The sequence below is a fragment of the Labeo rohita genome, chromosome 25, assembly GCF_022985175.1.
Source record: "Labeo rohita strain BAU-BD-2019 chromosome 25, IGBB_LRoh.1.0, whole genome shotgun sequence".
Classification (NCBI taxonomy): Eukaryota; Metazoa; Chordata; class Actinopteri; order Cypriniformes; family Cyprinidae; genus Labeo; species Labeo rohita.
Genome location: NC_066893.1, coordinates 23,370,388 through 23,395,497, shown reverse-complemented (window position 1 = coordinate 23,395,497; position 25,110 = coordinate 23,370,388). Strand labels below are relative to the sequence as shown.

Here is a 25,110-nt window from a genome sequence, read left to right as displayed (position 1 = left end):
ATAAGTCATAAAAAAGAGAATGAGAATATTCCTTTGCTTTATTTTATAAGTGCTACCTGCAAGTATTAGCAATTAGCAAATTCTGGTTTGACGATGTGTCTTTATTTCAATTCTTAAAACATTTGGAAAAAGAATGTATTAAATCAAATTTGTACATTTCAAAATAAAAGCTCCCCATCTCTCAATAAGAATATCATAGCACAGTATCATAAAATGAGCTTCTTTAGCTTAATTCTGATTAAAAAACAGTGTTTTTTTCAGCAGTATAAGTCACAAAAAAGAGAGAATTAGAAAATTCCTTTGCTTTACTTTATAAGTACTACCTGCAAGTATTAGCAATTTAACAAATTCTGGTTCGACAATGTGTCTTTATTTTAATCCTTAAAACGTTTGGAAAAAACAATGTATTAAGTCAAATTTGTACCTTTTTTAAAAATAAAAGTTCCCCATCTCTCTGTAGAGTATCACCGTACAGTATCCTAAAATTAGCTTCTTTAGCTTAATTTAGGTTTAAAACAGTGATTTTTTTCAAAGTATAAGTCATAAAAAAGAGAGAATGGGAATATTCCTTTGCTTTACTTTAAGTACTTCCTGCAAGCATTAGCAATTAACAAATTCTGGTTTGATGATATGTCTTTATTTCAATCCTCAAAACATTTGGGAAAATGAATGTATTAAATCATATTGTACATTTCAAAATAAAAGTTCCTCATCTCTCAGTAGAGTATCATAGCACAGTATCATAAAATGAGCTTCTTTAGCTTAATTTAGGTTTAAAACCATGTTTAAGTCATTAACATTGCAGTATAAGTCATAAAAACAGAATTTTCCTTTGCTTTACTTTAGAAGTACTACCTGCAAGCATCAGCAATTAGCCAGTTCTAGCAAAATTTAATTAGCAATTAGCAACGCCAATGTGTCGTTTGTGTTGTTCCAACACTAATAGCTTATTTTCCTTTCCCATCCACTGGTTGCAAGGAAGTGGTGTAGATTTATTCATTTAAAAGTGTCTTTTTATCTATAAGTCGAACAGTCAAGTGTGATTTTGCTATTCTGTGAGTTATAGCTATTAGCTATTTAAAAAAAAAGAATCAGGTCTTCAAAATACATAAAATATGTCTTGGTTTTACACAGTATGTCAACACATTAAAGAAACTGTTTTCAAAGGGTCTTTAATGATTGAAGATAGAAGGATTTGTTGCTCTAAACTAACTACATGTTCCCCGTTAGCTGATTTCGGTGACTCCAAACGAACCCTGAGCCACGATAATGAATAAAGCCGCTGATTCTCCAGATGTCTGGGAAACGCTATTAATATTATAGTTCAAATGAGCAAAGATATAAATATTAAACTCTCTCTGCATGTAACTAAATGTAAAAGATCCTCAATTTGAACCATAATGAGTAAAGAGGATCTGCGCATCAGTCACATGATGAGCTAAACTTATTCTGATTCAACAAAGTTATCTGTGACACTGAGACCTTCATCTGATCCTGGGTCAGTCGACTCATCAATCTGACACAGATGCGACTGTCTGACATCCTGCGTGCAAGACGTATAAGCCCATAACCCTTCTGTCCATAGATACCCATTACTATAGCAACCACATCCTAATGTTAGCAATCTCCTTTTAGAAAGAAGTCATGAAGGAAAGATGCGGAGACGTTTTATCTCTCTCTCGCCAGTAATCACTGGCTGGGTTTAAATCAACAAACTGACATCTGTTCACACATAACAGACACATGCACACACAAATCAACTGAATGAACATGTCTAGTAGGAAATCCTACTTACATGCAGTCTTGGCTTTTTCACAAAAACTTATTTAGCAGCACAATTATTTCCGGCATTGATAATAATAAGAAAAGTGTTTCTCAAACAGCCAATCAGCATATCAGAATGATTTCTGAAGGATCATGTTACACTGAAGACTGGAGTAATGGTGCTGAAAATTCAGCTTTGCATCACAGGAATAAATTAGATTTTAAAATATATTAAAATAGAAAGCAGCTATTTTAAATTGTAATAATATTTCACAATTTTACAGTATTTTTGATTAAACAAACACTGAATTATTTAAACACAGAGCATAAGAAACTTCCTTAAAAATGAACATTAGTGTAAGGTACAAGATATCGTTGCTGCGTCTGAAATCGTATACTTCCCTACTATACAGTATGCGAGGCAAGTAGGTGGATACTTGGACGATGGTCACTTTACTATCCCATGAGGCCACGGGAGAGGAGTCGTCATATTCGAAAAGTGGCGGAAGGCGGAGACACAGCCTTTTTTAAATGTAAGTACCTCAAGAAAAAGCATGTTCATTGTGGTTAAATTGCACTTGTTTAACATAATCTGCATTCAAAATCACACACTGCTCGAGTAGGTACTACGTTTGAATTTGAACGTAATTGCTGACCATTAAAAAGTATGTTCTATATAGTATGAATGTGGGTAGTATGAATGGAATTGAGATGTACTACTTCTGATGTTCATTTATGTTTATTTCATGCTATAACTAGTAAAGAGGAATAGATGATTGGTTCACGAGCCACTTGAACTGTGATGCTACAGTGATTTGTCATGGTACATCAAAGAGCCACAAAACTATTTTTGCATAGGGCTGAAACCCTATTGTAATTGTTAGAATGGCCAAGGATAAGCAATCTCCATGTAAAACTGATTGTGCAGACCAAACCATTAGTTGTAGGGACTTGAAACTACAGAGATTTGTCATGGTACATCAAAGAGCCACGAAACTGTATTTAGGGATTCAAGTGCGTAATGCTGAAACCCTATTATAATTGTTAGAATGGCCAAGATCAGCAATCTTATAGTGCAGACCAAACCGTAAGTCATAGAGACTTAAAACCTGGAGGGATGGTAGTACTCACACTGCCTACAGCGATCAAAAGTACGTAATCGCTCATAATTCCTTAAACGTTCGTCACGGCTCAAGTGTTTAATGTTGCTGGAATCTTTGGCTCACACCGGACAAAATGCATGTCTGGCGAAATTTTTGGGTATTTTGCATTTTTTGAAAAACATACTTTTGCAGACTAGTCTTAGGTTTTTCACCCAATCTGAACCAAACCAGTACAGGAAGATTCTCTGGACAGTGAATATCAAAAATTATCCAAAAAAAGCTTAACTTACGACTTGCCGTCGCAATGGGATGCTAAAACATTCAAAAGGGGCGGGGCCACATTTAGTAAAATGCCTATAACTCCTGAATGGAATGAGATCTTTGCCAAACTCAGAGCACGTATGTAAGAGCTCAGTCTGAGGTCACAGGAAAAAAAAAAAAAAAAACATCGCAGACCTTGGCCACTTTGTGGCGCTATAAAACATAAAATGGCTATAGCTACGCAACCATTTGTCCTCAGCATGAAAATCGCTGTGCACGGTCTTGGTCCAAAGTGCCACAGTGTCTATAAGGACATTCGCGTATCTAAAAAATAAAAACATGGCCACCAATGGCCAGTGAACGCCACCGGGGGGGGGGGCAATATCGAATTTTTCAAAGCCGTTAACAATTGAACATTGCACGGTTTTTCGCGCATACACGCGATATTCGTATCATATGAGAGAACTCTTCATTCTGGACAACTTTGCCTCTAGACCCACTGCTGTCAATAAAATCATTTGTTAAATGATTGAGAAGATTTTTTTATGAACTACTCCTAGGTTTTTCACTCAACCTGAAAAAAACACTGTAGTACATTTCTCTGGACCCTCTAGGTCAATAATTATGAAAAAAACATTGACATTTACTATTTGGGAAGCTATAATGGGGTTGTTTAGAAATCGGGCCTGTCCAAATTTACCCAAAATCCTATAAAGCCTAAAGGAAAACTCAAAACTTCACAAAACCTGGTGAGTAAATGCGACAGGTGATTCTAAACAAGCATGCAAAGTTTTAAGGATCACAGCTGGCGCTATAACAGTCATAACGTTTACGTAATATTTCTATGGTAAATTACCTGGATTTGCCAAAAATGCTTTTTAAATCATTGATTTAGGTGGTTACAGGCTTGCTAAATAATCTCAATTTCATATGTGCTTATATGCCTTCAAGCACTTGAACCCTGGTAATCACTTTTTAAAAATGACAAAATTTGAATGCTGAGACTTTGTTTCATACCTAAAGTAACCTGCTCTGTCTTGTCTGTCAGCGCATTGTCAGTTTCCTCTGTGCTCCATGATTTTTCAATGCATAAGAGCATGATGTGTGGCCTGAGAGCGCCATTTTATGGGTCAGGCTTCCGGTCTCATCCGCGTCCAGCTCTTTTTAGATGTACAAAACAGCTTGTTTTGCTGCTTCATATTTCAAACTGGTGTCTTACCATGTTATTTTAATGTATGATGCTAATTATAAACTCACTGGTTTGTAGTGCAAACAGTTTTACCGTTTACTGCACGTTGTTATTCTTCTCATTTCCCTATAGCGGGTAATGAACCGGAAGTCTTACCCATAGGCTTACTTCCACACTGAAGAAAAAGGTTGATAATATCTACAGTGATGCAACACTGGATTTCCACTCATGTCATCAAAGAGCCTTGATCAATGCAAACATGTCAAGCATTTCGACAACCCCTAATCATCATCATCCCAGCGGGTTCAGAACGAGCCAGTCAGAGCGAGCGTGTTCCCTCAAAAGCTGTGGCATGAAAATATTATGAGCTGGCCGAGATAACACAATTCGCTAATTAAAAACATTCCCCCGGTGGCTGTCACGCCACCGTTGCCGGAATTAAACGACTATGATATCTCACAACACACCCAGGTCCCGCTCTCTGGTTTCCACAGCAACAAAGAGAGCAATAAACTCCAGTGAATAGATTTGCTGCCAGAGTCTCCCACCCAACACAACTATCTATCGCTCTTGAAAAAAGACTCCCTCGGTGGCTTTCATTAGCCGGAAGGGTCCGCAGAGATTCACACTGTCAAATATTAGTGCGTATGTGTGTGTGAGAAGGTGTGGGCGGTGTTTCCGTTCACGCATCAGTGTGTGTGTCCTGTCATGACGGCTGTGCTAGTCGTGTGTGGACGCGCTCCGTCAGCTCCGGTTACCTCACACACACAAACGCGCGCGCACGCGGTGTGTCGTGATCAGAGCGACGTAAGAGGATGAACACGGGCTTGGTGATTCAGCAGACGTGCTACAGTCAAATACATCACCTCCACAGTACGCCAGATTATCATATGTCATATTCCACAGTGCTGTGCATGAACTGTAAGTCGTTTTGGATAATAAATGCAGTGGATCAACACAGTCACACATCAGAGATGAGCTACGGGAAGTCTCTGAATCACAGTATGAACTACTGCATGCGGAGGAAATACAAACCTGTAATCGCTTTCCCTTCTGACCTGCAGCAACTCTGAGCACCAAGGCTTTGATTTACATTCTGGAGCTTTTAGCAAATTAATTAGTCCTGACGATAGATCTGACGCTGGGTATATTTACAACAAGGGGTGTATTTTACTCTAATGGAAAAGGCGCAATCTTAGGCCCAAAACACAGTCTAACCTGTATTTTTCATTTCATTTTTTAACAGGTTAGAGTGTGTTTACAAAAAGTGTGTTTATTATTAGATACTTTACCCAAATGGTTCACCCAAAAATGAACCTCATGTTGTTCCAAAACCATAAGACCTTTGTGCATCTTCTGAACACAAATAAAGATATTTTAGATGAAATCCGAGAGCTTTCTGACCCTGCATAGACAGCAACACAACTGACACATTCAAGACACATGAAAGTAGTAAGGACATCGTAAAAAATTGACCAAGTACTCTCATGAACGAAACTGTTAAAGTCATTATTTTTGTTTTCTTTGCACACAAAAGTATTATACGACAGCATTTTAGTGCCACGTTAAAAAAATCTAAAATGATTAAATTAAAGTCGCAATATTTCGAGAATTGCGAGAATAAAGTTGAAATATTTTGAGAATAAAGTCTAAATGTTTTGAGAATAAAGTAGAAATTTCAAGCATAAAGTCAAACTGTTTTGAGAAAAAAGTTGAAATGTTTAGAGAATAAAGTTGAAATTTCGAGAATAAAGTTGAAATATTTCGAGAATAAAGTCAAAATGTTTCGAGAATAAAGTTGAAATATTTCGAGAATAAAGTCAAAATGTTTCAAGAATAAAGTCGAAATGTTTTGAGAATAAAGTTGAAATTTCGAGAATAAAGTTGAAATGTTTTGAGAATAAAGTTGAAATATTTCGAGAATAAAGTCAAAATGTTTCGAGAATAAAGTCAAAATATTTCAAGAATAAAGTAGAAATTTCAAAAATAAAGTTGAAATATTTTGAGAATAAAGTAGAAATTTCAAGAATAAAGTCAAACTGTTTCGAGAATAAAGTTGAAATTTCGAGAATCAAGTTAAAATATTTCAAAAATAAAGTCTAAATGTTTCAAGAATGAAGTCAAAATGTTTTGAGAATAAAATTGAAATATTTTGAAAATAAACTTGAAATTACAAGAATGAAGTCAAACTGTTCCGAGAATAAAGTTGAAATGTTTTGAGAATAAAGTTGAAATATTTTGAGAATAAAGTTGAAACATTTTGAGAATAATGTTGAAAGTTTGGAAATAATTGAAACGTTTCAAGAATGAAGTCAAAATGATTCTAGAATAAAGTGGAAATACTTCGAGAATAAAGTTGAAATGTTTTGAGAATAAAGTCGAAATGTTTAAAGAATAAAGTCGAAATGTTTTGAGAATAAAGCTGAAATTTTGAGAATAAAGTTGAAATATTTTAAGAAAAAAGTCAAAATTATGAGAATTAAATCATAGCAATTAAAATTATAATATTTTGAGAGTATAGTCTGCGAATGCAGATTGCCCAGATTAGGAGCTGGTTGCCAGGCCACCGGAATTTATTTTAATATATGTAGGATTATTCACAGAAATCATACCATGTGTTACTCGCAGGGACAGTATGCATGGAAATAATATTTCACGTCTTTGTTTGCATTCATTAGGCCTATTTATAGTGCGCCAACCACCCAATAATAGCACTTTTTGGTACTTTTAATATAAAACAAAGCCTCAGCTTTCAAAATCTGTCAGTTTTGTGGTGAAATACAAACAACATGTCTTACAATAATGTGTTTTTCACACTCTTTAATGTTGCGGGACAGATTGCTGTATTAATGTGAATCGATCGTCTTTTCGATTACAATGAGACACAAAGCACTGGCAATGCATTGTCCCAGCTTCTGCATTTGCATGAGAGGAATATTGAACTAATGTGAAACTAAAACCATTTTATAGCATATTGTAAGGACCATATATAATGAAATATACGTTCCCTGCAGAGAATCTGATTTGCAATATATCTCCTGTCGTCTCCTTCTTCATGCGTGAGACATTTTGAGCTCCATTTTATTAAAGTTATTCATAATTCAACACTCGACAGGGTTTCTCTCGCTCTCTCTTGCAGCCTGTTGAGGAGCACAGCTATCCACTCTGAAGACGAACTCTGAGACACTGATACTCTTGGAGTTTCTGCCAACAGTTCTGGACCGTGTGTAGAGGAAGATCTGCATGACTCAGGTGTCACTGTACGAGCAGCTGCACAGGTGACTGTTACACCAGCCACAGCTGACAATTAACAACCCCTCTACTCAAGAGGTTCAACAACTTAAGACAAGATCCAGTAGGGAAGAAAAAGCACTAATGAGAGTTTCTCCAAGACAGCAGTGTTTCTTAAGGAGTTTCAGAAAAGGCTGGATCGTAAGAGTTTTACCAATTACACACACACACACACACACACACATACACACACATTTACTATTGGTATTTAAATGGAGACATTACATACACTTATATTGTTTTTATATACAGATATATTGTAGATTTTATAAGCTAATCCTGACCCTACCCCTCACAGAAAACGTTCTGCATTTTTACAATAATAAAAAAATGTGCTTAATTTTTTTTTATACCAGTTTTACAAATGAGGATGTCCCCAAAGGGAAGTTTTTGGAGATTTTTTTTCAGGTTTAGCTCACTTTTGGGTACAGTTTTGTCCCCAAAATATAATTAAGTAGGCCCACATACATACACATACACACACACACACACAATATATATATATGATTGTAATATATATTTATAATAAAAATATTTATATGTAAATTGTGTGCATGTGTGTGTATTTCATTATATAGGCTATGTTTATGACTTTTATATATAATAAAACGAGCAATAAGATTTTTTAAAATTAAAATTACAATTTAAAAAATGTAAATATATAAACAAAGTAAATTATATGTACATATACAAAAATATATAAACATTATATATGTATGACTTTTACATAGAATAAAAAGAGCAATAAGATTATTATAAAATTGAAAATCTGATAAAAAAATGCAAATTTATCAACTAAATAAATTATTTAAATGTATATTAAATTATAGTGTACGACTGTTACATACAAAAAAACAAGCAATAAGATTATTTTTTAATTAATATATATATATATATATATATAATTTGTTTATATAGTTTATAAATGTATTAAATAATTTAATTAAGTTTAATTAAATAATAATTTTTAAAATTATTTGTACATTTCTTCAATTATAATTTATAAATTTATAGCTAGTTCTAACTAAATATGTACTAATTTTATTCATTTTAATAAAAAATTTTACATTTTGCATGAATTCAAATGAATTTTACATTTTGACTATACGAATTCAGATAAATGTCAAATAATTTAAATTGATCAATTAAATAAATTAGCATCAGCTAAATACATTTGTACACATGGCATAAAAATTAATATATATTAGTACAAAATAAAATTTGTTTCTATAGATTATACATTTATAAAATTGTAATTTTTGAAAATTATTTATAGATTTTTTTTATCATCATTTATAAATGTATAGCTAGCTCTAACCAAATATGTACTAATTTCATTCATTTTAATCAAAAATTTTACATTTTGAATGAATTCAAATGAATTTTACATTTCAACTGAACGAATTCTAATAAATTTCGAAATAATTGAAATGTATTCCCCAAATAAATAAATTAGTACCAACTAAATAGATTAGTACACGTGACATATAAATGAATATATATTAGTACAAAATAAAATGTGTTTATATAGTTTATAAATTTATAAAATTATAATTGTTTAAAATTATTTGTACATTTTTTAATTATAATTTATAAATGTACAGCTAGTTCTAACTAAATATGTACTAATTTGATTCATTTTAATAAAAAAAATACATTTTGAAAGAATTCAAATGAATTTTAAAATTTCGACAATGAATTCTAATGAATTTAAAATAATTTAAATGTATCAACTAAATGAACAAATTAGTATCAACTAAATAAATTAGTACACGTGACATATAAATAAATATATATATTAGTACAAAATAAAATTTGTTTATATAGTTTATAAATGTATAAAATTATTATTTTAAAAATTATTTATACATTTTTAAATTCTAATTTATAAATGTACAGCTAGTTCTAACTAAATATGTACTAATTTTATTCGTTTTAAAAAAAAAGAGAAAAAATTCAAATGAATTTTATATTTCGATTAAACGAATTCAAATGAATTTCAAATTTTTTTTTAGTAGCTATCTCATTTGTGTCAATTTTTTTCAGAGAAAAAACAAAGGCAAAGTACATTCAAAATTACGCTTTAAAGGAGCATCATTCACACAGCCATTCACGACTTTACATGAGTGTTAGCGTACCGTAAAGGTTGCGACTGAACGCTGGTAAGCCCCTCCTCCAGCCCGGGTCGATCCTCTGACCCCTCTCCCCCTCCACTCCCACCCCCACCTCCCGTCCCCCCAGATCTCAGGTGTCGGAGTTCTTCGGGCTGGACGGCGCTGTACCAGTTTTGCGGGCCGCTGTCGGGCGTCAGAACCGGACTGAGAGCTTCCTCCTGACCCTGAGCGACTCCCTGCACGCTCTTCACGATATTCACAGCATTCACTGGCAACTGGAGCAACTTCTGCATGGTGGTCATCGTCAAGCTAGTCCGAAAACTTTCGTACCTGTTTAGAACCCCTGAGGCAGGTAAACACACCTGTAGACGATTCTTAAAGACACAAACACTTGTAGAATCCGTCTCAAAAGCAACAGTAGACCATAAACTCCAAAGTACAAGCACGTAACAGCCTGTTGTACTGAATCCTCAGGTCTGGTCTTCAGCTGTCAGCTGCTTCCATCAACTCAATGCAGATACGGAGGCTATAAAGCGCTCTGCGTCTTTCCGTCTTTCGCTCGAGGCGGCCCTGGGAGGTGAGGAGACGAGAAGGGAGGTGACGGAAAAAGCTGTTCTCATCCTGCTCAGAGCCGACTGATGGTGAACACACTGCTCTGATGGCGGAGCAGAGCTAAACCCCGCCCACCAGCAGCAAACCCCGCCCCTCATGAAACACACGCTCCGTCTCTCCCTCTCCTTTCATTCACACCATCGCTCTTTCCCAGCTCTCTGGCACATTTTTCTGTCCCTCGTCCTCTTTCCATCGTATTTTCTGCAACGGTCGATTGCCTCTCCCTCTCTCTGATATGACTCAGCTAGAAACGCTGCTTTGAAAAAAGGCTTTTCACAGGAAAACCCCTTCGTCGGGATGGCGACACGCACAAGCACTGTATTCTTATTCGCTCTGAATGCTAAATAAAGATGAAAAAACACAGTGCAGATATTCACACATAGAGACATTCATGTTGCCTTAAGTGTGTGCGCACATTCTGCACCATTCACATTCGGTATCTGTTTTTTCTCATTATTTGATCCATTTGACTAATATTTCTTACACAAAATTTGCTTTGAAGTGTGAAATAAATGTTTTTTTGCATCAAAGATCAAAACTGGATGCTACTTCGTTTAAAACGTGCACAAAATGCGATCATGTGACAACAGTGTTGTTGTATATACTATGTGGTATATAAAGAGTCAGATAGCAATGTGCATGCAAAACAGCATTTGTCTAACTTAAATTGGTTTTAAAACTGAATCAAATTGAATCTGAGTGAGAGCGACTGAAATATACAGAATCAAATTAAATCAGACTGATTCACTGATCTGATCCACTTTCATTCTGACTGATACTGTTTAATTCAGTTCTGTCCTTTTGATTCATTTGAATCAGTATGATTCAGTTCCATTGTCATTCTGTCTGATTCAGTTTGATTAAATTTGAATCAGTCTTCTATGATTTTATTCACTTTCATTCTGTCCCATACAGTTTGATAAAAATGTAATCAGTTTAATTCTGTTCAGTTTAATGTAATTTAGTTAGATTCATTTTTTTCTGTCCAGGTCACTTAAAAATCAGTTTAGTTCTAATACAGTTTGATTCATTTGAATTCATCGGATTTAGCTCAGTTCAGTTTCATCCTGTTCAGTTCAGTTTGATTAAAATGCTTTGGTTTCATTCTGTATGACATTTTTATTCAGTTAAATCAGTATAATTCAGTTTGATCCATGTTCATTCTTTCCAGTACAGCTTGATTCGTTTGAATCCACCTGATTCAATTCCATTCCAGTCACATTTAGTCTGAATAATGATTTAGTTTTATTCTGTCTAATACAGTTTGATAAAAATTGAATCAGTTTCATTCTGTTCAGTTCAATATAATTTAGTTAAATTCATTTTTTTCTGTCCAATTCACTTAAAAATCTGTTTAGTTCTAATACAGTTTGATTCATTTGAATGAGTCTGATTTAGTTTGATTCACTGTCATTCTGACCAACACAGTTTAATCAAATTTGAATCAGTCTGATTTATTTTGATTCAACTTCATTTGGTTTGGTACAGTCTGAATCATTTGAATTCATCTGATTTAGCTTGATTCAGTTTCATCCTGTTCAGTTCAGTTTGATTAAAATGCTTTGGTTTCATTCTGTATGACATTTTTGTTCAGTTAAATCAGTATAATTGAGTTTGATCCACGTTCATTCTTTCCAGTACGGCTTGATTCATTTGAATCCATCTGATTCAGTTCTATTCCAGTCACATTTAGTCTAAATAAAATGCTTCAGTTTTATTCTGTCTGATACAGTTTGTTTCATTTGAATCATTATGACTCAGTTTACCGTTATTTTGTCAGATACAGTTTGGTTACATTTTAATCATTCTAATGATTAATTTGAATTTGAGTTCGATTTAGTTTGATTCACTGTCGTTCTACACAGTTTGATTAAATTTGAATCACTCTGATTTATTTTGATTCACTTTTTGTTCTGTTTACTACAGTCTGAGTAATTTGAATTCATCTGATTTACTTTGATTCAGTTTCATCTAGTTTAATTCAGTTTGATTAAAATGCCTCGGTTTCAATCTGTATGACATTTTATTTCAGTTGAATCAGTATAATTCAGCTTGATGCATGCTATTCTTTCCATTTGATTCCATCTGATTCAGTTCCATTCCAGTCACATTTAGTTTGATTAAAATTATTCCGTTTTATTCCATCCAATACAGTTTGTTTTGTTTTAATTATTATGACTCAGTTTACTGTTATTTTGTCAGATAGAGTTTGATTATATATTAAACAGTCTAATACTTGATGTTTGACAGTTTGATCAGAATAATTCACTGTCATTTTGTTCAGTACAGTTTGATTCATTTGAATGAGTCCAATTAATTTTGTCAAACACAGTTTAAAATCAGTATGATTTATTTTGATTTAGTTTCAATCGTTTTAGTACAGTCTAAATTTAAATTAATCTGATTTAACTCGATTCAGTTTTATTCTGTCCAATACAGTTTGTTTTATTTGAACAATTATGTCTCAGTTTACTGTTATTTTGTCAGATACAGTTTGGTTACATTTTAATCAGTCAAACACTGTTTGACACAGTTTGATCAAAATGATTCACTGTTATTTTGTTCAATACAGTGATTAATTTGAACGAGTATGATTTAGTTAGATTCAGACTCATTCTGTCCAACTCTGTTTGGGTAAATCTGAATCAGTCTGATTTATTTTGATTCACTTTTATTCTATTTAAACAGTTTGAATCATTTGAAATTATCTGATTTAGTTTGACTCAGTTGACTCATGTTCATTCTTTCCAGGACAGCTTGATTAATTTGAATCCTTCAGATTCAGTTCCATTTAGTCTGATTAAAATGATTCAGTTTTATGCTGTCTGATACAGTTTGTTTAATTTGAATCATTATGACTCAATTTACTATTACTTTGTCTTAGGGATGCGACAATAAATCGATGCAGAATTGATTCATGGATCAATTCTGAGATTTTCTGAACGCTATTTCAGTCATTATTACTCAGTTTACTCTTAATTTTTAGTGATGTGACAATAAATCGATGCAAAATCGATTCGTGTATCGATTCTGAGATTTTCAGAATGCATAACGATTCTCTCTCAAATCGATTTTGAATGTGCGGTTAAAAACTAAGCACAAAATCGATTCCAAACAGAATCGCGATGCTTTCGGAAAACCTCCGAATCAATTTACAAATCAATTCAAGTTCACGAATTGATTGATTGATTGATTAATTGCAGCATTTTTATGTCAGATACCGTTTGGCTACATTTTAATCAGTCTGATACTTTTATGTTTCGCACAGTTTGATCAAAATGATGCACTGCTATTTTGTTAAACACAGTTTGATTCATTTGAATGAGTTTGATTCTTTTGTCAGCGTGTGACGTGGCGTTTCTGAGCCCAGAATAACATGGAGAAGGGAACAGCCGAATTCACAGACAGACGCAGAATTCACACTGCAGTGCTAAAAGCCACTGACCTCTAAAAGAGACACTCTCCTGCGTCAGAAACCCCCAAATCTCTCTGAACTCACATACAGAGCCTGTCTGTCTGATCTCCAGCAGTCTCATGAATACTTGAGTGTGATTCTCTATAGATTTGCGTCTCTGCTTCTCTGTTTATTTAGCTGTTAACGGAGCAGAGATGGAGAGCTGTACAGTAGCAGATGAGAGGGGCGTGTTGCCAAGGCAACAGCATGTGAGGATCGCTCGTCTTCATGTTTACTGTGGAACCAGTCGAACTGCCATCACACACACACAGACACACACGTGTGCGCGCGCATCCTGCAGCGCAACAGTGTCAGAGCTCTGTGACAGCAGAGCAGAAATCTGAAAGTGATGATTATGCAGAGAAAAAAATATTTATGTCAGCCTCTGTCACATTTATGCCTCATTCACAATAACAACAGTATGAAACAGTGCATCTCATGTTCATACAGCGACATACTTCTAAGAGAAACAGAATATTAAGTGGGAAATAAGCCTGAGGACAGGGAGTGTAAAATATATTAGGCTATTATATTACTGGTTATTATTTTTATTAGAACAGGAAAGTTGCTTCAGAAGTTATTCTGGTAAATTATTTTTCTTTATCTTTCTTCTTTTAAGAATGGGCACGGACATTTGTAAATATTATGAGTCTGGCTTCCGGTCTGATCTTAACAGCTTGTTTTGCTGCTTGATATTGCAAATTGGTGTGTCTTATCGTATTATTTTAATGTATTGTCTTAATTATGGTTTGTAGTTTTACCGTTTACTAAACGTTGTTATTCTCGTTATTTCGTTATTTGCGGATAATGAACCGGAAGTCTCACCCATAGGCTTATTTCGTGTTATAGAAAAAGGTAGATAATAACGCAGCGGGCTGATGAATAAACTGAAAGCATAAGTAAATAAGGTACATGTTGTCCTTACACATTAAAACAGAAATACAAACACCTAAAATAACGTTAAACTGAGCTAAAATCTTCAAACTTAACTGTACCAATTTGTGTTTTGCATTAATTCTAACATTACAGCGACCTCTGCTGGAATAGTGCTGTATGTCCATTCAAAGAAAAATAGAAATGAATGCTTTTACTCAACAAGGACGCATTAGATTGATCAAATTCGACAGTATATACATTTATAATGTTATAAAAGATTTCTGTTTCAAATAAATGTTGCTCTTTTGATCTTTCTATTCATCTCAGAATCCTTAAGCGTTGCAGTTTCCACAAAATATGAAGCAGAACAACTGTGTTAAGCATTGATAATAATCAGAAATGTATCTTGAGCAGCAAATCAGCATATCAGGATGATTTCTGAAGAATCATGACACTGAAGACTGAAAATTCAGCTTTGCACCACAAGAATAAATTATATTTTAATAGAAATGGAAAACAGCAATAATTTTAAACTGCAATAATATTTCACAACATTACTCTTTCTACTGTATTTTTGATCAAATAAATGCAGCTTTGGTGAGCTTAAGAAAGCTCAAACCTTTAAACAGTAGTGTAGTTACTGAATTCAGTATAAATTCAAAGACACTATTTTGAACATCATTGACGATTAAAGCTGTAATAAAGCCAGGTTTGCTGACATAGAGTGTGAAATCATCTTCAAATAATATTCAAATGAATTCAAATAACAGCCAGAAAAAGCAATTATATGAAAATGTGTAGGTCTGGCTCCCTCTACTGTCTGAGAGAGAAATTACATGAACTAAATGATGCACAGTGAAAGGCCAGATTTATCCAAGCAGTGTTATATCAGTTTTATTTACATACTATTATAGCATTTATTAATATTTAGTCATTTTATGATTTGCTTTTGTCATTTTCATTAGTTTTCCTTAAATATTTCTATTTAGATTTAATTTATTTTTAATTTATTACTATTTTTTAATTTAAATTGTTTGCTTTAGTTTTCAGTCATTTTAGTTCTTTATTTATTTTAGTGAGTTTCTAACTAAATTGTGAATTTTTAAGTTTTTCATCTCATAATTTTAGTTTTATTTTAACTACCAAAAATATTTTTTCATCATTTTAATCTTAGTCTTGGTTAACGATAACAATACTGGATTCAACAAGCATCAAAAACACAACGGATAAACGATAAGAACAGACATTTCAGGTGAAAAATATTAGTAAATAAACACTGAAGCATGTCACGTGACCTCAGCAGAAACTGACCAGAGCCTTGATATTCTCCTCACACAACACTGATCTGAAGCACCCGCCTCTAAATATAGCCACAGACAGGGAAAGAGAGTCTGCCAACATTGATTATCAATCTCAGTTAAAGATCTAATCGTCAGAATCTTCACATCCTTACAAGAAACAGAGGCAGAATAGAGGTGGAGGAAGAGGTTAAGGTCACAATTAAGCTTGTGTTAAGCAACATTTTCACATTTGTAATTTTTGTTTCCCAGGAAAAATAAATAAATAAATAAATAATTTTTGTACTACAACTGTAGTATTTATTAATATTTTTGTAATGCTTTTGTCATCATTATTATTATTATTATTATTATTATTATATGTAATCCTAGGTTAAGATCACATTTTCACATTTGTAATTTTTGTTTCCTAGAAAAATGAAAAAAAAAAAACTTTACTGATTACTAATTTTAGTATTATTTTTATATACTACTATAGTATTTTTTATATTTTGAATTAGTTTTTAATTTTATATTTACGTTTTCATTTGTGTTGCTAGAAATAACCATTAAAGAATATTATTTAGGTTATTATAAAAACAAATGCCTGCAATGATCTGGGGAGGTTACTTTTTGTAGTTACTTTTTTTTTTTTTTTTTTTGCATTATTTATATACTTCTATAATATGTATACATATATTAAATAAGCTTTTATTTCATATTTATTTATTTTTTTAGGTTAAGTTTGAATTTATTATGTTTTATTATGTGCTTTTGTAATTTTTTTAGTTTTCTATTTAGCTTTAATTTATTGCTATATATATATATATATATATATATATAGCAATAATTTTGTTTTTTTTTATGTTTTTTTTTTTAATTCACACTGTTTATCTTTGGCACAACAATTAAATATATAAATATATAAATATAATATATATATATCTCATTGTTGTGCCAAAGATAAACAGTGTGAATTGAAAATCTAGAGTAAAGCCTATCTGTGTGAAACATAGACAAAAACAACTGCCATTTTACCACAACTATCAGTTTTTTTGTCTCCCAGAATGCTCTAGGACGGTTAACTAATGGTAATAAAAATAAAACATAAAAATGGCATCTAGAGAACGTTCTGTGTAAGTTCTCTTTAGGTAATTACTTAAAATAACATCTGAAACTGTCTGGGAAGGTTATTTTATAAGAGTTCTCTATCGTTCCCCCCAAAATATCCCCCATTCTGTGTTTGTTGAGATGATAATCTAGGGTTACACTCAACAGGGACGGATGTAGATGAAGAGGTAGGTAGCTGTGCTAGTCAGCAAGATGCTAGCGACGCTAAGACTATAGGATAGCGAGGAATATAGGTTACAGGGCTATATTTACACTGTAAGAACAACGATAAATCCCATTAATACGAATATTAACAACATAAACCAACCATTTCACCAAATAAACGACTGAAAGAGTCAAACTGAGGTGAACAACAGCACAGAAGTCATCCTATAGGACCTGAGCGCTGTCCACCCACCGGTGCTGAAACACAAACACACGAACAACACACACATACACACTCCATTCACGCCAATTCATCTCACTGTTTATCATCTCTTTGTTTTTCCATAGGATTCATTCGTTCATCCGCGCATGCGCACCTCACCCCGTCTGAGATTTTCTCTACGGTAAACGCTCCGGTGGGCCGCCGCCGGTGGCGAGATGTCACCGCGCTTACAGACTCGGCGTGTCTCACCTCTTGTAGTCGGAGGAGAAGATGCCGCCGCTGGCCGGGTCGTGGCCGTACTCGGGCTCGCTGGCGGAGCCTCCTTTCTCATCGCTGAACGCGGAGCTCGCGGACATCTCTGCTGCTGCTGATGATGCGGAGCGGCGGAGAGCGGAGACTGAGTCACGTGACCAGTTACGCGGTGCTGAAGCGGACAGGGCCGGGGGCGCGCGCATGCGTGCGCGAGCACCTCTACGCTCATCCCGGTTCATATCTGTCCAAGTTGCGGTGAAAACATTTCATTTTATTTCATTTCTCAACACAGTAGTGAGGTATCCAAAACAACGGAAATAATAACGAAAAATAATTTAATTTAGCATCTCATTCTAGTAATAAATATTTCTTGAGGAATCTTTTCAAACTAAATTCAACTAAAAGTTTTAACTTAATTTTATTTGATTTTGAATTTCATTTCCGTGTGAAGTATCCAAAAACATCATTATATAATAATTTAATGACGTATGATATTTTATATAGTATATACAATATTTTATTTTATATTTTATTTCGTCAGTAAGATATCCCAAAAAAAGTGAAAATGTGAAAACTAATTTAATTTAGCATTTAATTTTTAGCATCTAATATACTTTTAGTTGCTTTTAATTTTATGGCCTCATTTACATATGAAGTACCCCAAAACGGGAAATAAACCGACTTTTTATTTTAATATTTAAATTTTTGTTTGTTTGTTTGTTTTATTTTATCAGTACCAAAGGGAGGTATCAATTTTTTTTTTTTTTTTCAGTTTTAGCTAAGCTGTATCCCAAAACACATGATATAAACATACGATTTTATTTTGTTATTTTATTTCATCAGTACTGTAGTGAGACTGTACTGAAAATAAATATATAAATAAATAAATAAATACGAAAAATAATTTCATTTAGCATCTAATTTCAGTAATAAAGACTTCTTGAAGAATATTTTCGAACTAAATGCAAATAAAATAGTCCAAAAATTGTTTTTTTGTTCTTATTTCCGTGTATCCAAGTATCCAAAAACACATGATATAAACAAGATTTTATTTTATATTTTATTTCATCAGTACTGAAGTGAGATATTAAAATAAGTAAGTGAATAAATAAATAAATAACATAAGTAAGTAAGTAAATAAATAAATAAAAGATAATTTAGCATCTAATGTACTTTTAGTACTTTAATTAGAACTAAATGTGATTAAAATATAAAATTTTACTTTGAGTTGTATTTAATTTTATTTTCGGCCCTCACCTTCCTTCTAAGTATCAATAAATAAATAAATAAAAATAAGTTAATTTAGCATCTAATGTACTTTTAGTACTTTTTTTAGAACTAAATGTAATTTACTTTGAGTTATATTTATTTATTTTAATTTCGGTCCTCACCTTCCTACTAAGTATCAATAAATAAATAAATAAAAATAAGTTAATTTAGCATCTAATGTACTTTTAGTACTTTTTTTAGAACTAAATGTAATTTATTTTGAGTTATATTTGTTTATTTTAATTTCGGTCCTCATCTTCCTACTAAGTATCAATAATTAAATAAATTAATTAATTAATGTTTTGATATATTTTATTTTATTTATTCCTTTACATAAACACACATACACACAATACAGCATAGTTTAATTTTTACGTCTGAAATTTGAAAAGGATTTCATGTTTCATTTTATAAAATACTGAAGTGCATCATCATCATCATCATTATTATTATTATTATTTATTATTATTATTATTTTTATTATTATTGTCAAGTCTACTTTCTAACCACCAGATGGCGGCAGCGCTCCATCACACAGACGCTCCTGCTGCCAGATGTTTTGTCACACCTGATCTACACTGAGTGACTCACACCTCATGTATTTATTGCACAGATTATATTCACACAATACCTTCCTTATCTACTACTCAAACAAATGTGTATGAAGGACCAAAGACTGAAAGTAGCAACATGACATCATTCCAAAGAGAACGTCATATAGCAACAGACCAATGGGAAATAAACCCTGGGCAGAGTCTGTCCTGTGGGTGTTTGGTTTTCAGTTCTCAGGCCAAAAGTTGACATCAGCCTGCCTGAGTAAACAAAAACCTTTTCTCTGTTAATTAATTTACTAAAATGCTTTAAAGCGAGCCATTTATGGCATTTCTTTAATGTAAACAGCAACAATGCCGTTATATGTTTGATGCTCTAATGAGAGCTGAATAGACAGACACATACTTGTCTCTTTCTTTCCGTTCTCTGAGGGAACACTTGAGATGTTTTCTTGGATTCAGGAAATCCCTCTTAAGTGGGAGGCGGACAAACATTTTTTCTGCTCTGTGTAAACATACAACTGTTTTTTATTGTCAGAAACACGCGTTTATCTACTTTATTTTGCAACGTGGAAGTAAGCTAGGCTAAAGGAAAAACAAAGTGCAGTACATTTATTTGCCCTACAAGCCAGTGTGTTCATGATTGTAATAATACATTTATAAAGTATGATAATAAATAAAAATGTGCAAAATCAAGTTACTTTAGTTGTTCTTATACAGCTAATGTAACCGGAAGCCTCGCACCTTTGAGTTACAAATGGACGCACCCGCTCATAACTACTTTAAAAATAAAGGCGGATATGAGTTATTTACACTATGGCTATGGTCAAAGCTATGAGTCACAAAAGTCAAGTTCTTGGCGATGTGCCAGATGAGAAGGAGGGTTTCCCTTTGTAAGGGTTTTTTCTTGTCTGCTTAAACATCTAAGGGGATCTTGTTCACTTGGGAGTATGGTAAGGTACTATTTTTGTTAAAGCTGACTTGGAACAATATACTGTGAAAGCACCATTCAAATAAACTGAATTACCTACCAATTAGACTTTCAGATGTAGTTTGAAAACAATAGTGCTGTTCAAATAAACACCAGCTTTTCACAGGCCAGATCTGCAGTTGTGTTGTGATTAGATGAAGTTCTGTTTTTCAGCTGCTAACAGCTGCTTAGGAAATGATGCCATAAAAGGAAAAACATGGAAGGAGAGTGCAGATACGCACTCTAAAATAACCCATAAACTCATGGTAGCTGCAGGAGTAATATGAGAGGTATAGGAAAACGTAAAATCCATACAAGGAAATGCTATTTAAGGAATAGTTCTCTGAAAAATGCAAACTTGCTGAAAATGTACTTACCCTCAGGCAATCTAAGACAGGGGTGCTCAACCCTGTTCCTGGAGATCGACCTTCCTGCAGGGTTCAGCTCCAACCCTGACCAAACGCACCTGAACCAGCTAATTAGGATCTATTAGCACTTGATAATTACAGACAGGTGTGTTTGATTAGGGTTGGAACTAAACTCTCCAGGAACAGGGTTCACCCCTGATCTAGGATGTAGATGAGTTTGTTTCTTCATCAGATTTGGAGAAATATAGCATTACATCACTTGCTCACCAATGGATCTTTTGCAGTGAATGGGTGCCGTCAGAGAGTCCAAACAGCTGATAAAAACATCAATAATCCACACCACTCCAGTCAATCAATTAACATCTTGTGAAGCGAAAAGTTGCATGTTTGGATAAAACAAACTCATCAAGACATTTAAACTTTAAACTGCTTCTGGCAAAAATTCATATCACTTCCTCCAGTGGAAAAAGTCCATTTTCTGTTCTCTAACGTCAAAATCCATGTATTTGTTTATGGGGCATTCTACAGAATTGGTCCAAAGTCTTGGACATCTTGGAAAAAAAATGTCTCTTTCCGAAAAAAAAATTGTGTGTATGCAAATTGTATAATATCCAAGGTACACATTTCTAGTAATTAGGCAGTTAGTTCTCATATTGTATTTTCATAAAATTTTGGAATCTTTGTCCTCTCCTCAAATTTGTCACCACCAAAACAGTAATAATTTAATACGAAGGGTTATATTGATCTATATATTGATATATTGTTTCGGTAGTGACAGCAACGCTTTGGTACCACATCACATTACACAATTTACTGAAACATACTAAAATACAAAAACATTGCATAACTGTACTAAAATTTAGTTTATTTCCCCCAAAATATAAGATTATGTGTTCCCCTTTGTCACTACCGAAACAATGATGACATGTTTCCATCGTGACTGTTTCGGTAGTGACAAATTTATGGGATAGCACCCAAAAAACAAAGATGTCACTATCAAAACTCCACTAAATGTCTCAGTTGTGACTGTTACCATAGTGACAATTTTATGGGATAACACTAAAAAAAATAAAGATGTCACTACCAAAACGCCACCAAATGTTTTAGGGATGACTGTTACGGTAGTGACAATTTTATGGGATAACAAAGATGTCACTACCGAAACTCCACCAAATGTTTTAGTTGTGACCGTTACGGTAGTGACAATTTTATAAGATAACAAAGATGTCATTACCGAAACTCCACCAAATGTTTTAGCTGTGACCGTTACGGTAGTGACAATTTTATAAGATAACAAAGATGCCACTACCGAAACTCCACCAGATGTTTTAGTTGTGACCGTTACAGTAGTGACAATTTTATAAGATAACAAAGATGCCACTACCGAAACGCCACCAGATGTTTTAGTTGTGACCGTTACGGTAGTGACAATTTTATAAGATAACAAAGATGTCATTACCGAAACTCCACCAGATGTTTTAGTTGTGACTGTTACGGTAGTGACAATTTTATAAGATAACAAAGATGCCACTACCGAAAAGCCACCAGATGTTTTAGTTGTGACCGTTACGGTAGTGACAATTTTATGATATAAACAAAGATGTCATTACCGAAACTCCACCAGATGTTTTAGTTGTGACCGTTACAGTAGTGACAATTAATAAGATAACAAAGATGCCACTACCGAAACTTCACCAGATGTTTTAGTTGTGCCCGTTACGGTAGTGACAATTTTATAAGATAACAAAGATGTCACTACCGAAACTTCACCAGATGTTTTAGTTGTGCCCGTTACGGTAGTGTCAATTTTATAAGATAACAAAGATGTCATTACCGAAACTCCACCAGATGTTTTAGTTGTGACCGTTACGGTAGTGACAATTTTATAAGATAACAAAGATGTCACTACCGAAACTTCACCAGATGTTTTAGTTGTGCCCGTTACGGTAGTGTCAATTTTATAAGATAACAAAGATGTCATTACCGAAACTCCACCAGATGTTTTAGTTGTGACCGTTACGGTAGTGACAATTTTATAAGATAACAAAGATGCCACTACCGAAACGCCACCAAATGTTTTAGTTGTGACCGTTACAGTAGTGACAATTTTATGATATAAACAAAGATGTCATTACCGAAACTCCACCAGATGTTTTAGTTGTGACCGTTACGGTAGTGACAATTAATAAGATAACAAAGATGTCACTACCGAAACTTCACCAGATGTTTTAGTTGTGCCCGTTACGGTAGTGTCAATTTTATAAGATAACAAAGATGTCATTACCGAAACTCCACCAGATGTTTTAGTTGTGACCATTACGGTAGTGACAATTTTATAAGATAACAAAGATGCCACTACCGAAACGCCACCAAATGTTTTAGTTGTGACCGTTATGGTAGTGACAATTTTATGATATAACAAAGATGTCATTACCGAAACTCCACCAGATGTTTTAGTTGTGACCGTTACGGTAGTGACAATTTTATGATATAACAAAGATGTCATTACCGAAACTCCACCAGATGTTTTAGTTGTGACCGTTACGGTAGTGACAATTTTATGATATAACAAAGATGTCATTACCGAAACTCCACCAGATGTTTTAGCTGTGACCGTTACGGTAGTGACAATTTTATGATATAACAAAGATGCCATTACCGAAACGCCACCAAATGTTTTAGTTGTGACCGTTACGGAAGTGACAATTTTATAAGATAACAAAGATGTCATTACCGAAACTCCACCAGATGTTTTAGTTGTGACCGTTACGGTAGTGACAATTAATAAGATAACAAAGATGTCACTACCGAAACTCCACCAGATGTTTTAGTTGTGCCCGTTACGGTAGTGTCAATTTTATAAGATAACAAAGATGTCATTACCGAAACTCCACCAGATGTTTTAGTTGTGACCGTTACGGTAGTGACAATTTTATAAGATAACAAAGATGCCACTACCGAAACGCCACCAAATGTTTTAGTTGTGACCGTTACGGTAGTGACAATTTTATGATATAACAAAGATGTCATTACCGAAACTCCACCAGATGTTTTAGTTGTGACCGTTACGGTAGTGACAATTTTATGATATAACAAAGATGTCATTACCGAAACGCCACCAAATGTTTTAGTTGTGACCGTTACGGAAGTGACAATTTTATAAGATAACAAAGATGCCACTACCGAAACGCCACCAAATGTTTTAGTTGTGACCGTTATGGTAGTGACAATTTTATGATATAACAAAGATGTCATTACCGAAACTCCACCAGATGTTTTAGTTGTGACCGTTACGGTAGTGACAATTTTATGATATAACAAAGATGTCATTACCGAAACGCCACCAAATGTTTTAGTTGTGACCGTTACGGAAGTGACAATTTTATAAGATAACAAAGATGTCATTACCGAAACTCCACCAGATGTTTTAGTTGTGACCGTTACGGTAGTGACAATTAATAAGATAACAAAGATGTCACTACCGAAACTCCACCAGATGTTTTAGTTGTGCCCGTTACGGTAGTGTCAATTTTATAAGATAACAAAGATGTCATTACCGAAACTCCACCAGATGTTTTAGTTGTGACCGTTACGGTAGTGACAATTTTATAAGATAACAAAGATGCCACTACCGAAACGCCACCAAATGTTTTAGTTGTGACCGTTACGGTAGTGACAATTTTATGATATAACAAAGATGTCATTACCGAAACTCCACCAGATGTTTTAGCTGTGACCGTTACGGTAGTGACAATTTTATGATATAACAAAGATGTCATTACCGAAACGCCACCAAATGTTTTAGTTGTGACCGTTACGGAAGTGACAATTTTATAAGATAACAAAGATGTCATTACCGAAACTCCACCAGATGTTTTAGTTGTGACCGTTACGGTAGTGACAATTAATAAGATAACAAAGATGTCACTACCGAAACTCCACCAGATGTTTTAGTTGTGCCCGTTACGGTAGTGTCAATTTTATAAGATAACAAAGATGTCATTACCGAAACTCCACCAGATGTTTTAGTTGTGACCGTTACGGTAGTGACAATTTTATAAGATAACAAAGATGCCACTACCGAAACGCCACCAAATGTTTTAGTTGTGACCGTTACGGTAGTGACAATTTTATGATATAAACAAAGATGTCATTACCGAAACGCCACCAGATGTTTTAGTTGTGACCGTTACGGTAGTGACAATTAATAAGATAACAAAGATGTCACTACCGAAACTTCACCAGATGTTTTAGTTGTGCC

General features: G+C 33.9%; 1 protein-coding gene across 5 annotated transcripts in view; it reads right to left on the bottom strand.

Moving 5' to 3' along the window:
• The window catches only part of LOC127156646 (AP-3 complex subunit beta-2), a 58,065-nt gene extending 40,236 nt beyond the window's left edge, over positions 1 to 17,829 (bottom strand). For 3 of the 5 annotated variants that reach the window (XM_051099610.1, XM_051099609.1, XM_051099611.1), the window contains exon 1: positions 17,689 to 17,829. In XM_051099610.1, the coding sequence (XP_050955567.1) occupies positions 17,689 to 17,795 (107 nt within the window). In that variant the 5' untranslated portion in view covers positions 17,796 to 17,829. Of the gene's footprint in view, positions 1 to 9,746; positions 10,375 to 17,688 lie in introns of those variants that run through there. The other 2 variants (XM_051099607.1, XM_051099608.1) reach the window with 1 other exon arrangement.
• Positions 17,830 to 25,110: the final 7,281 nt, after the last annotated feature.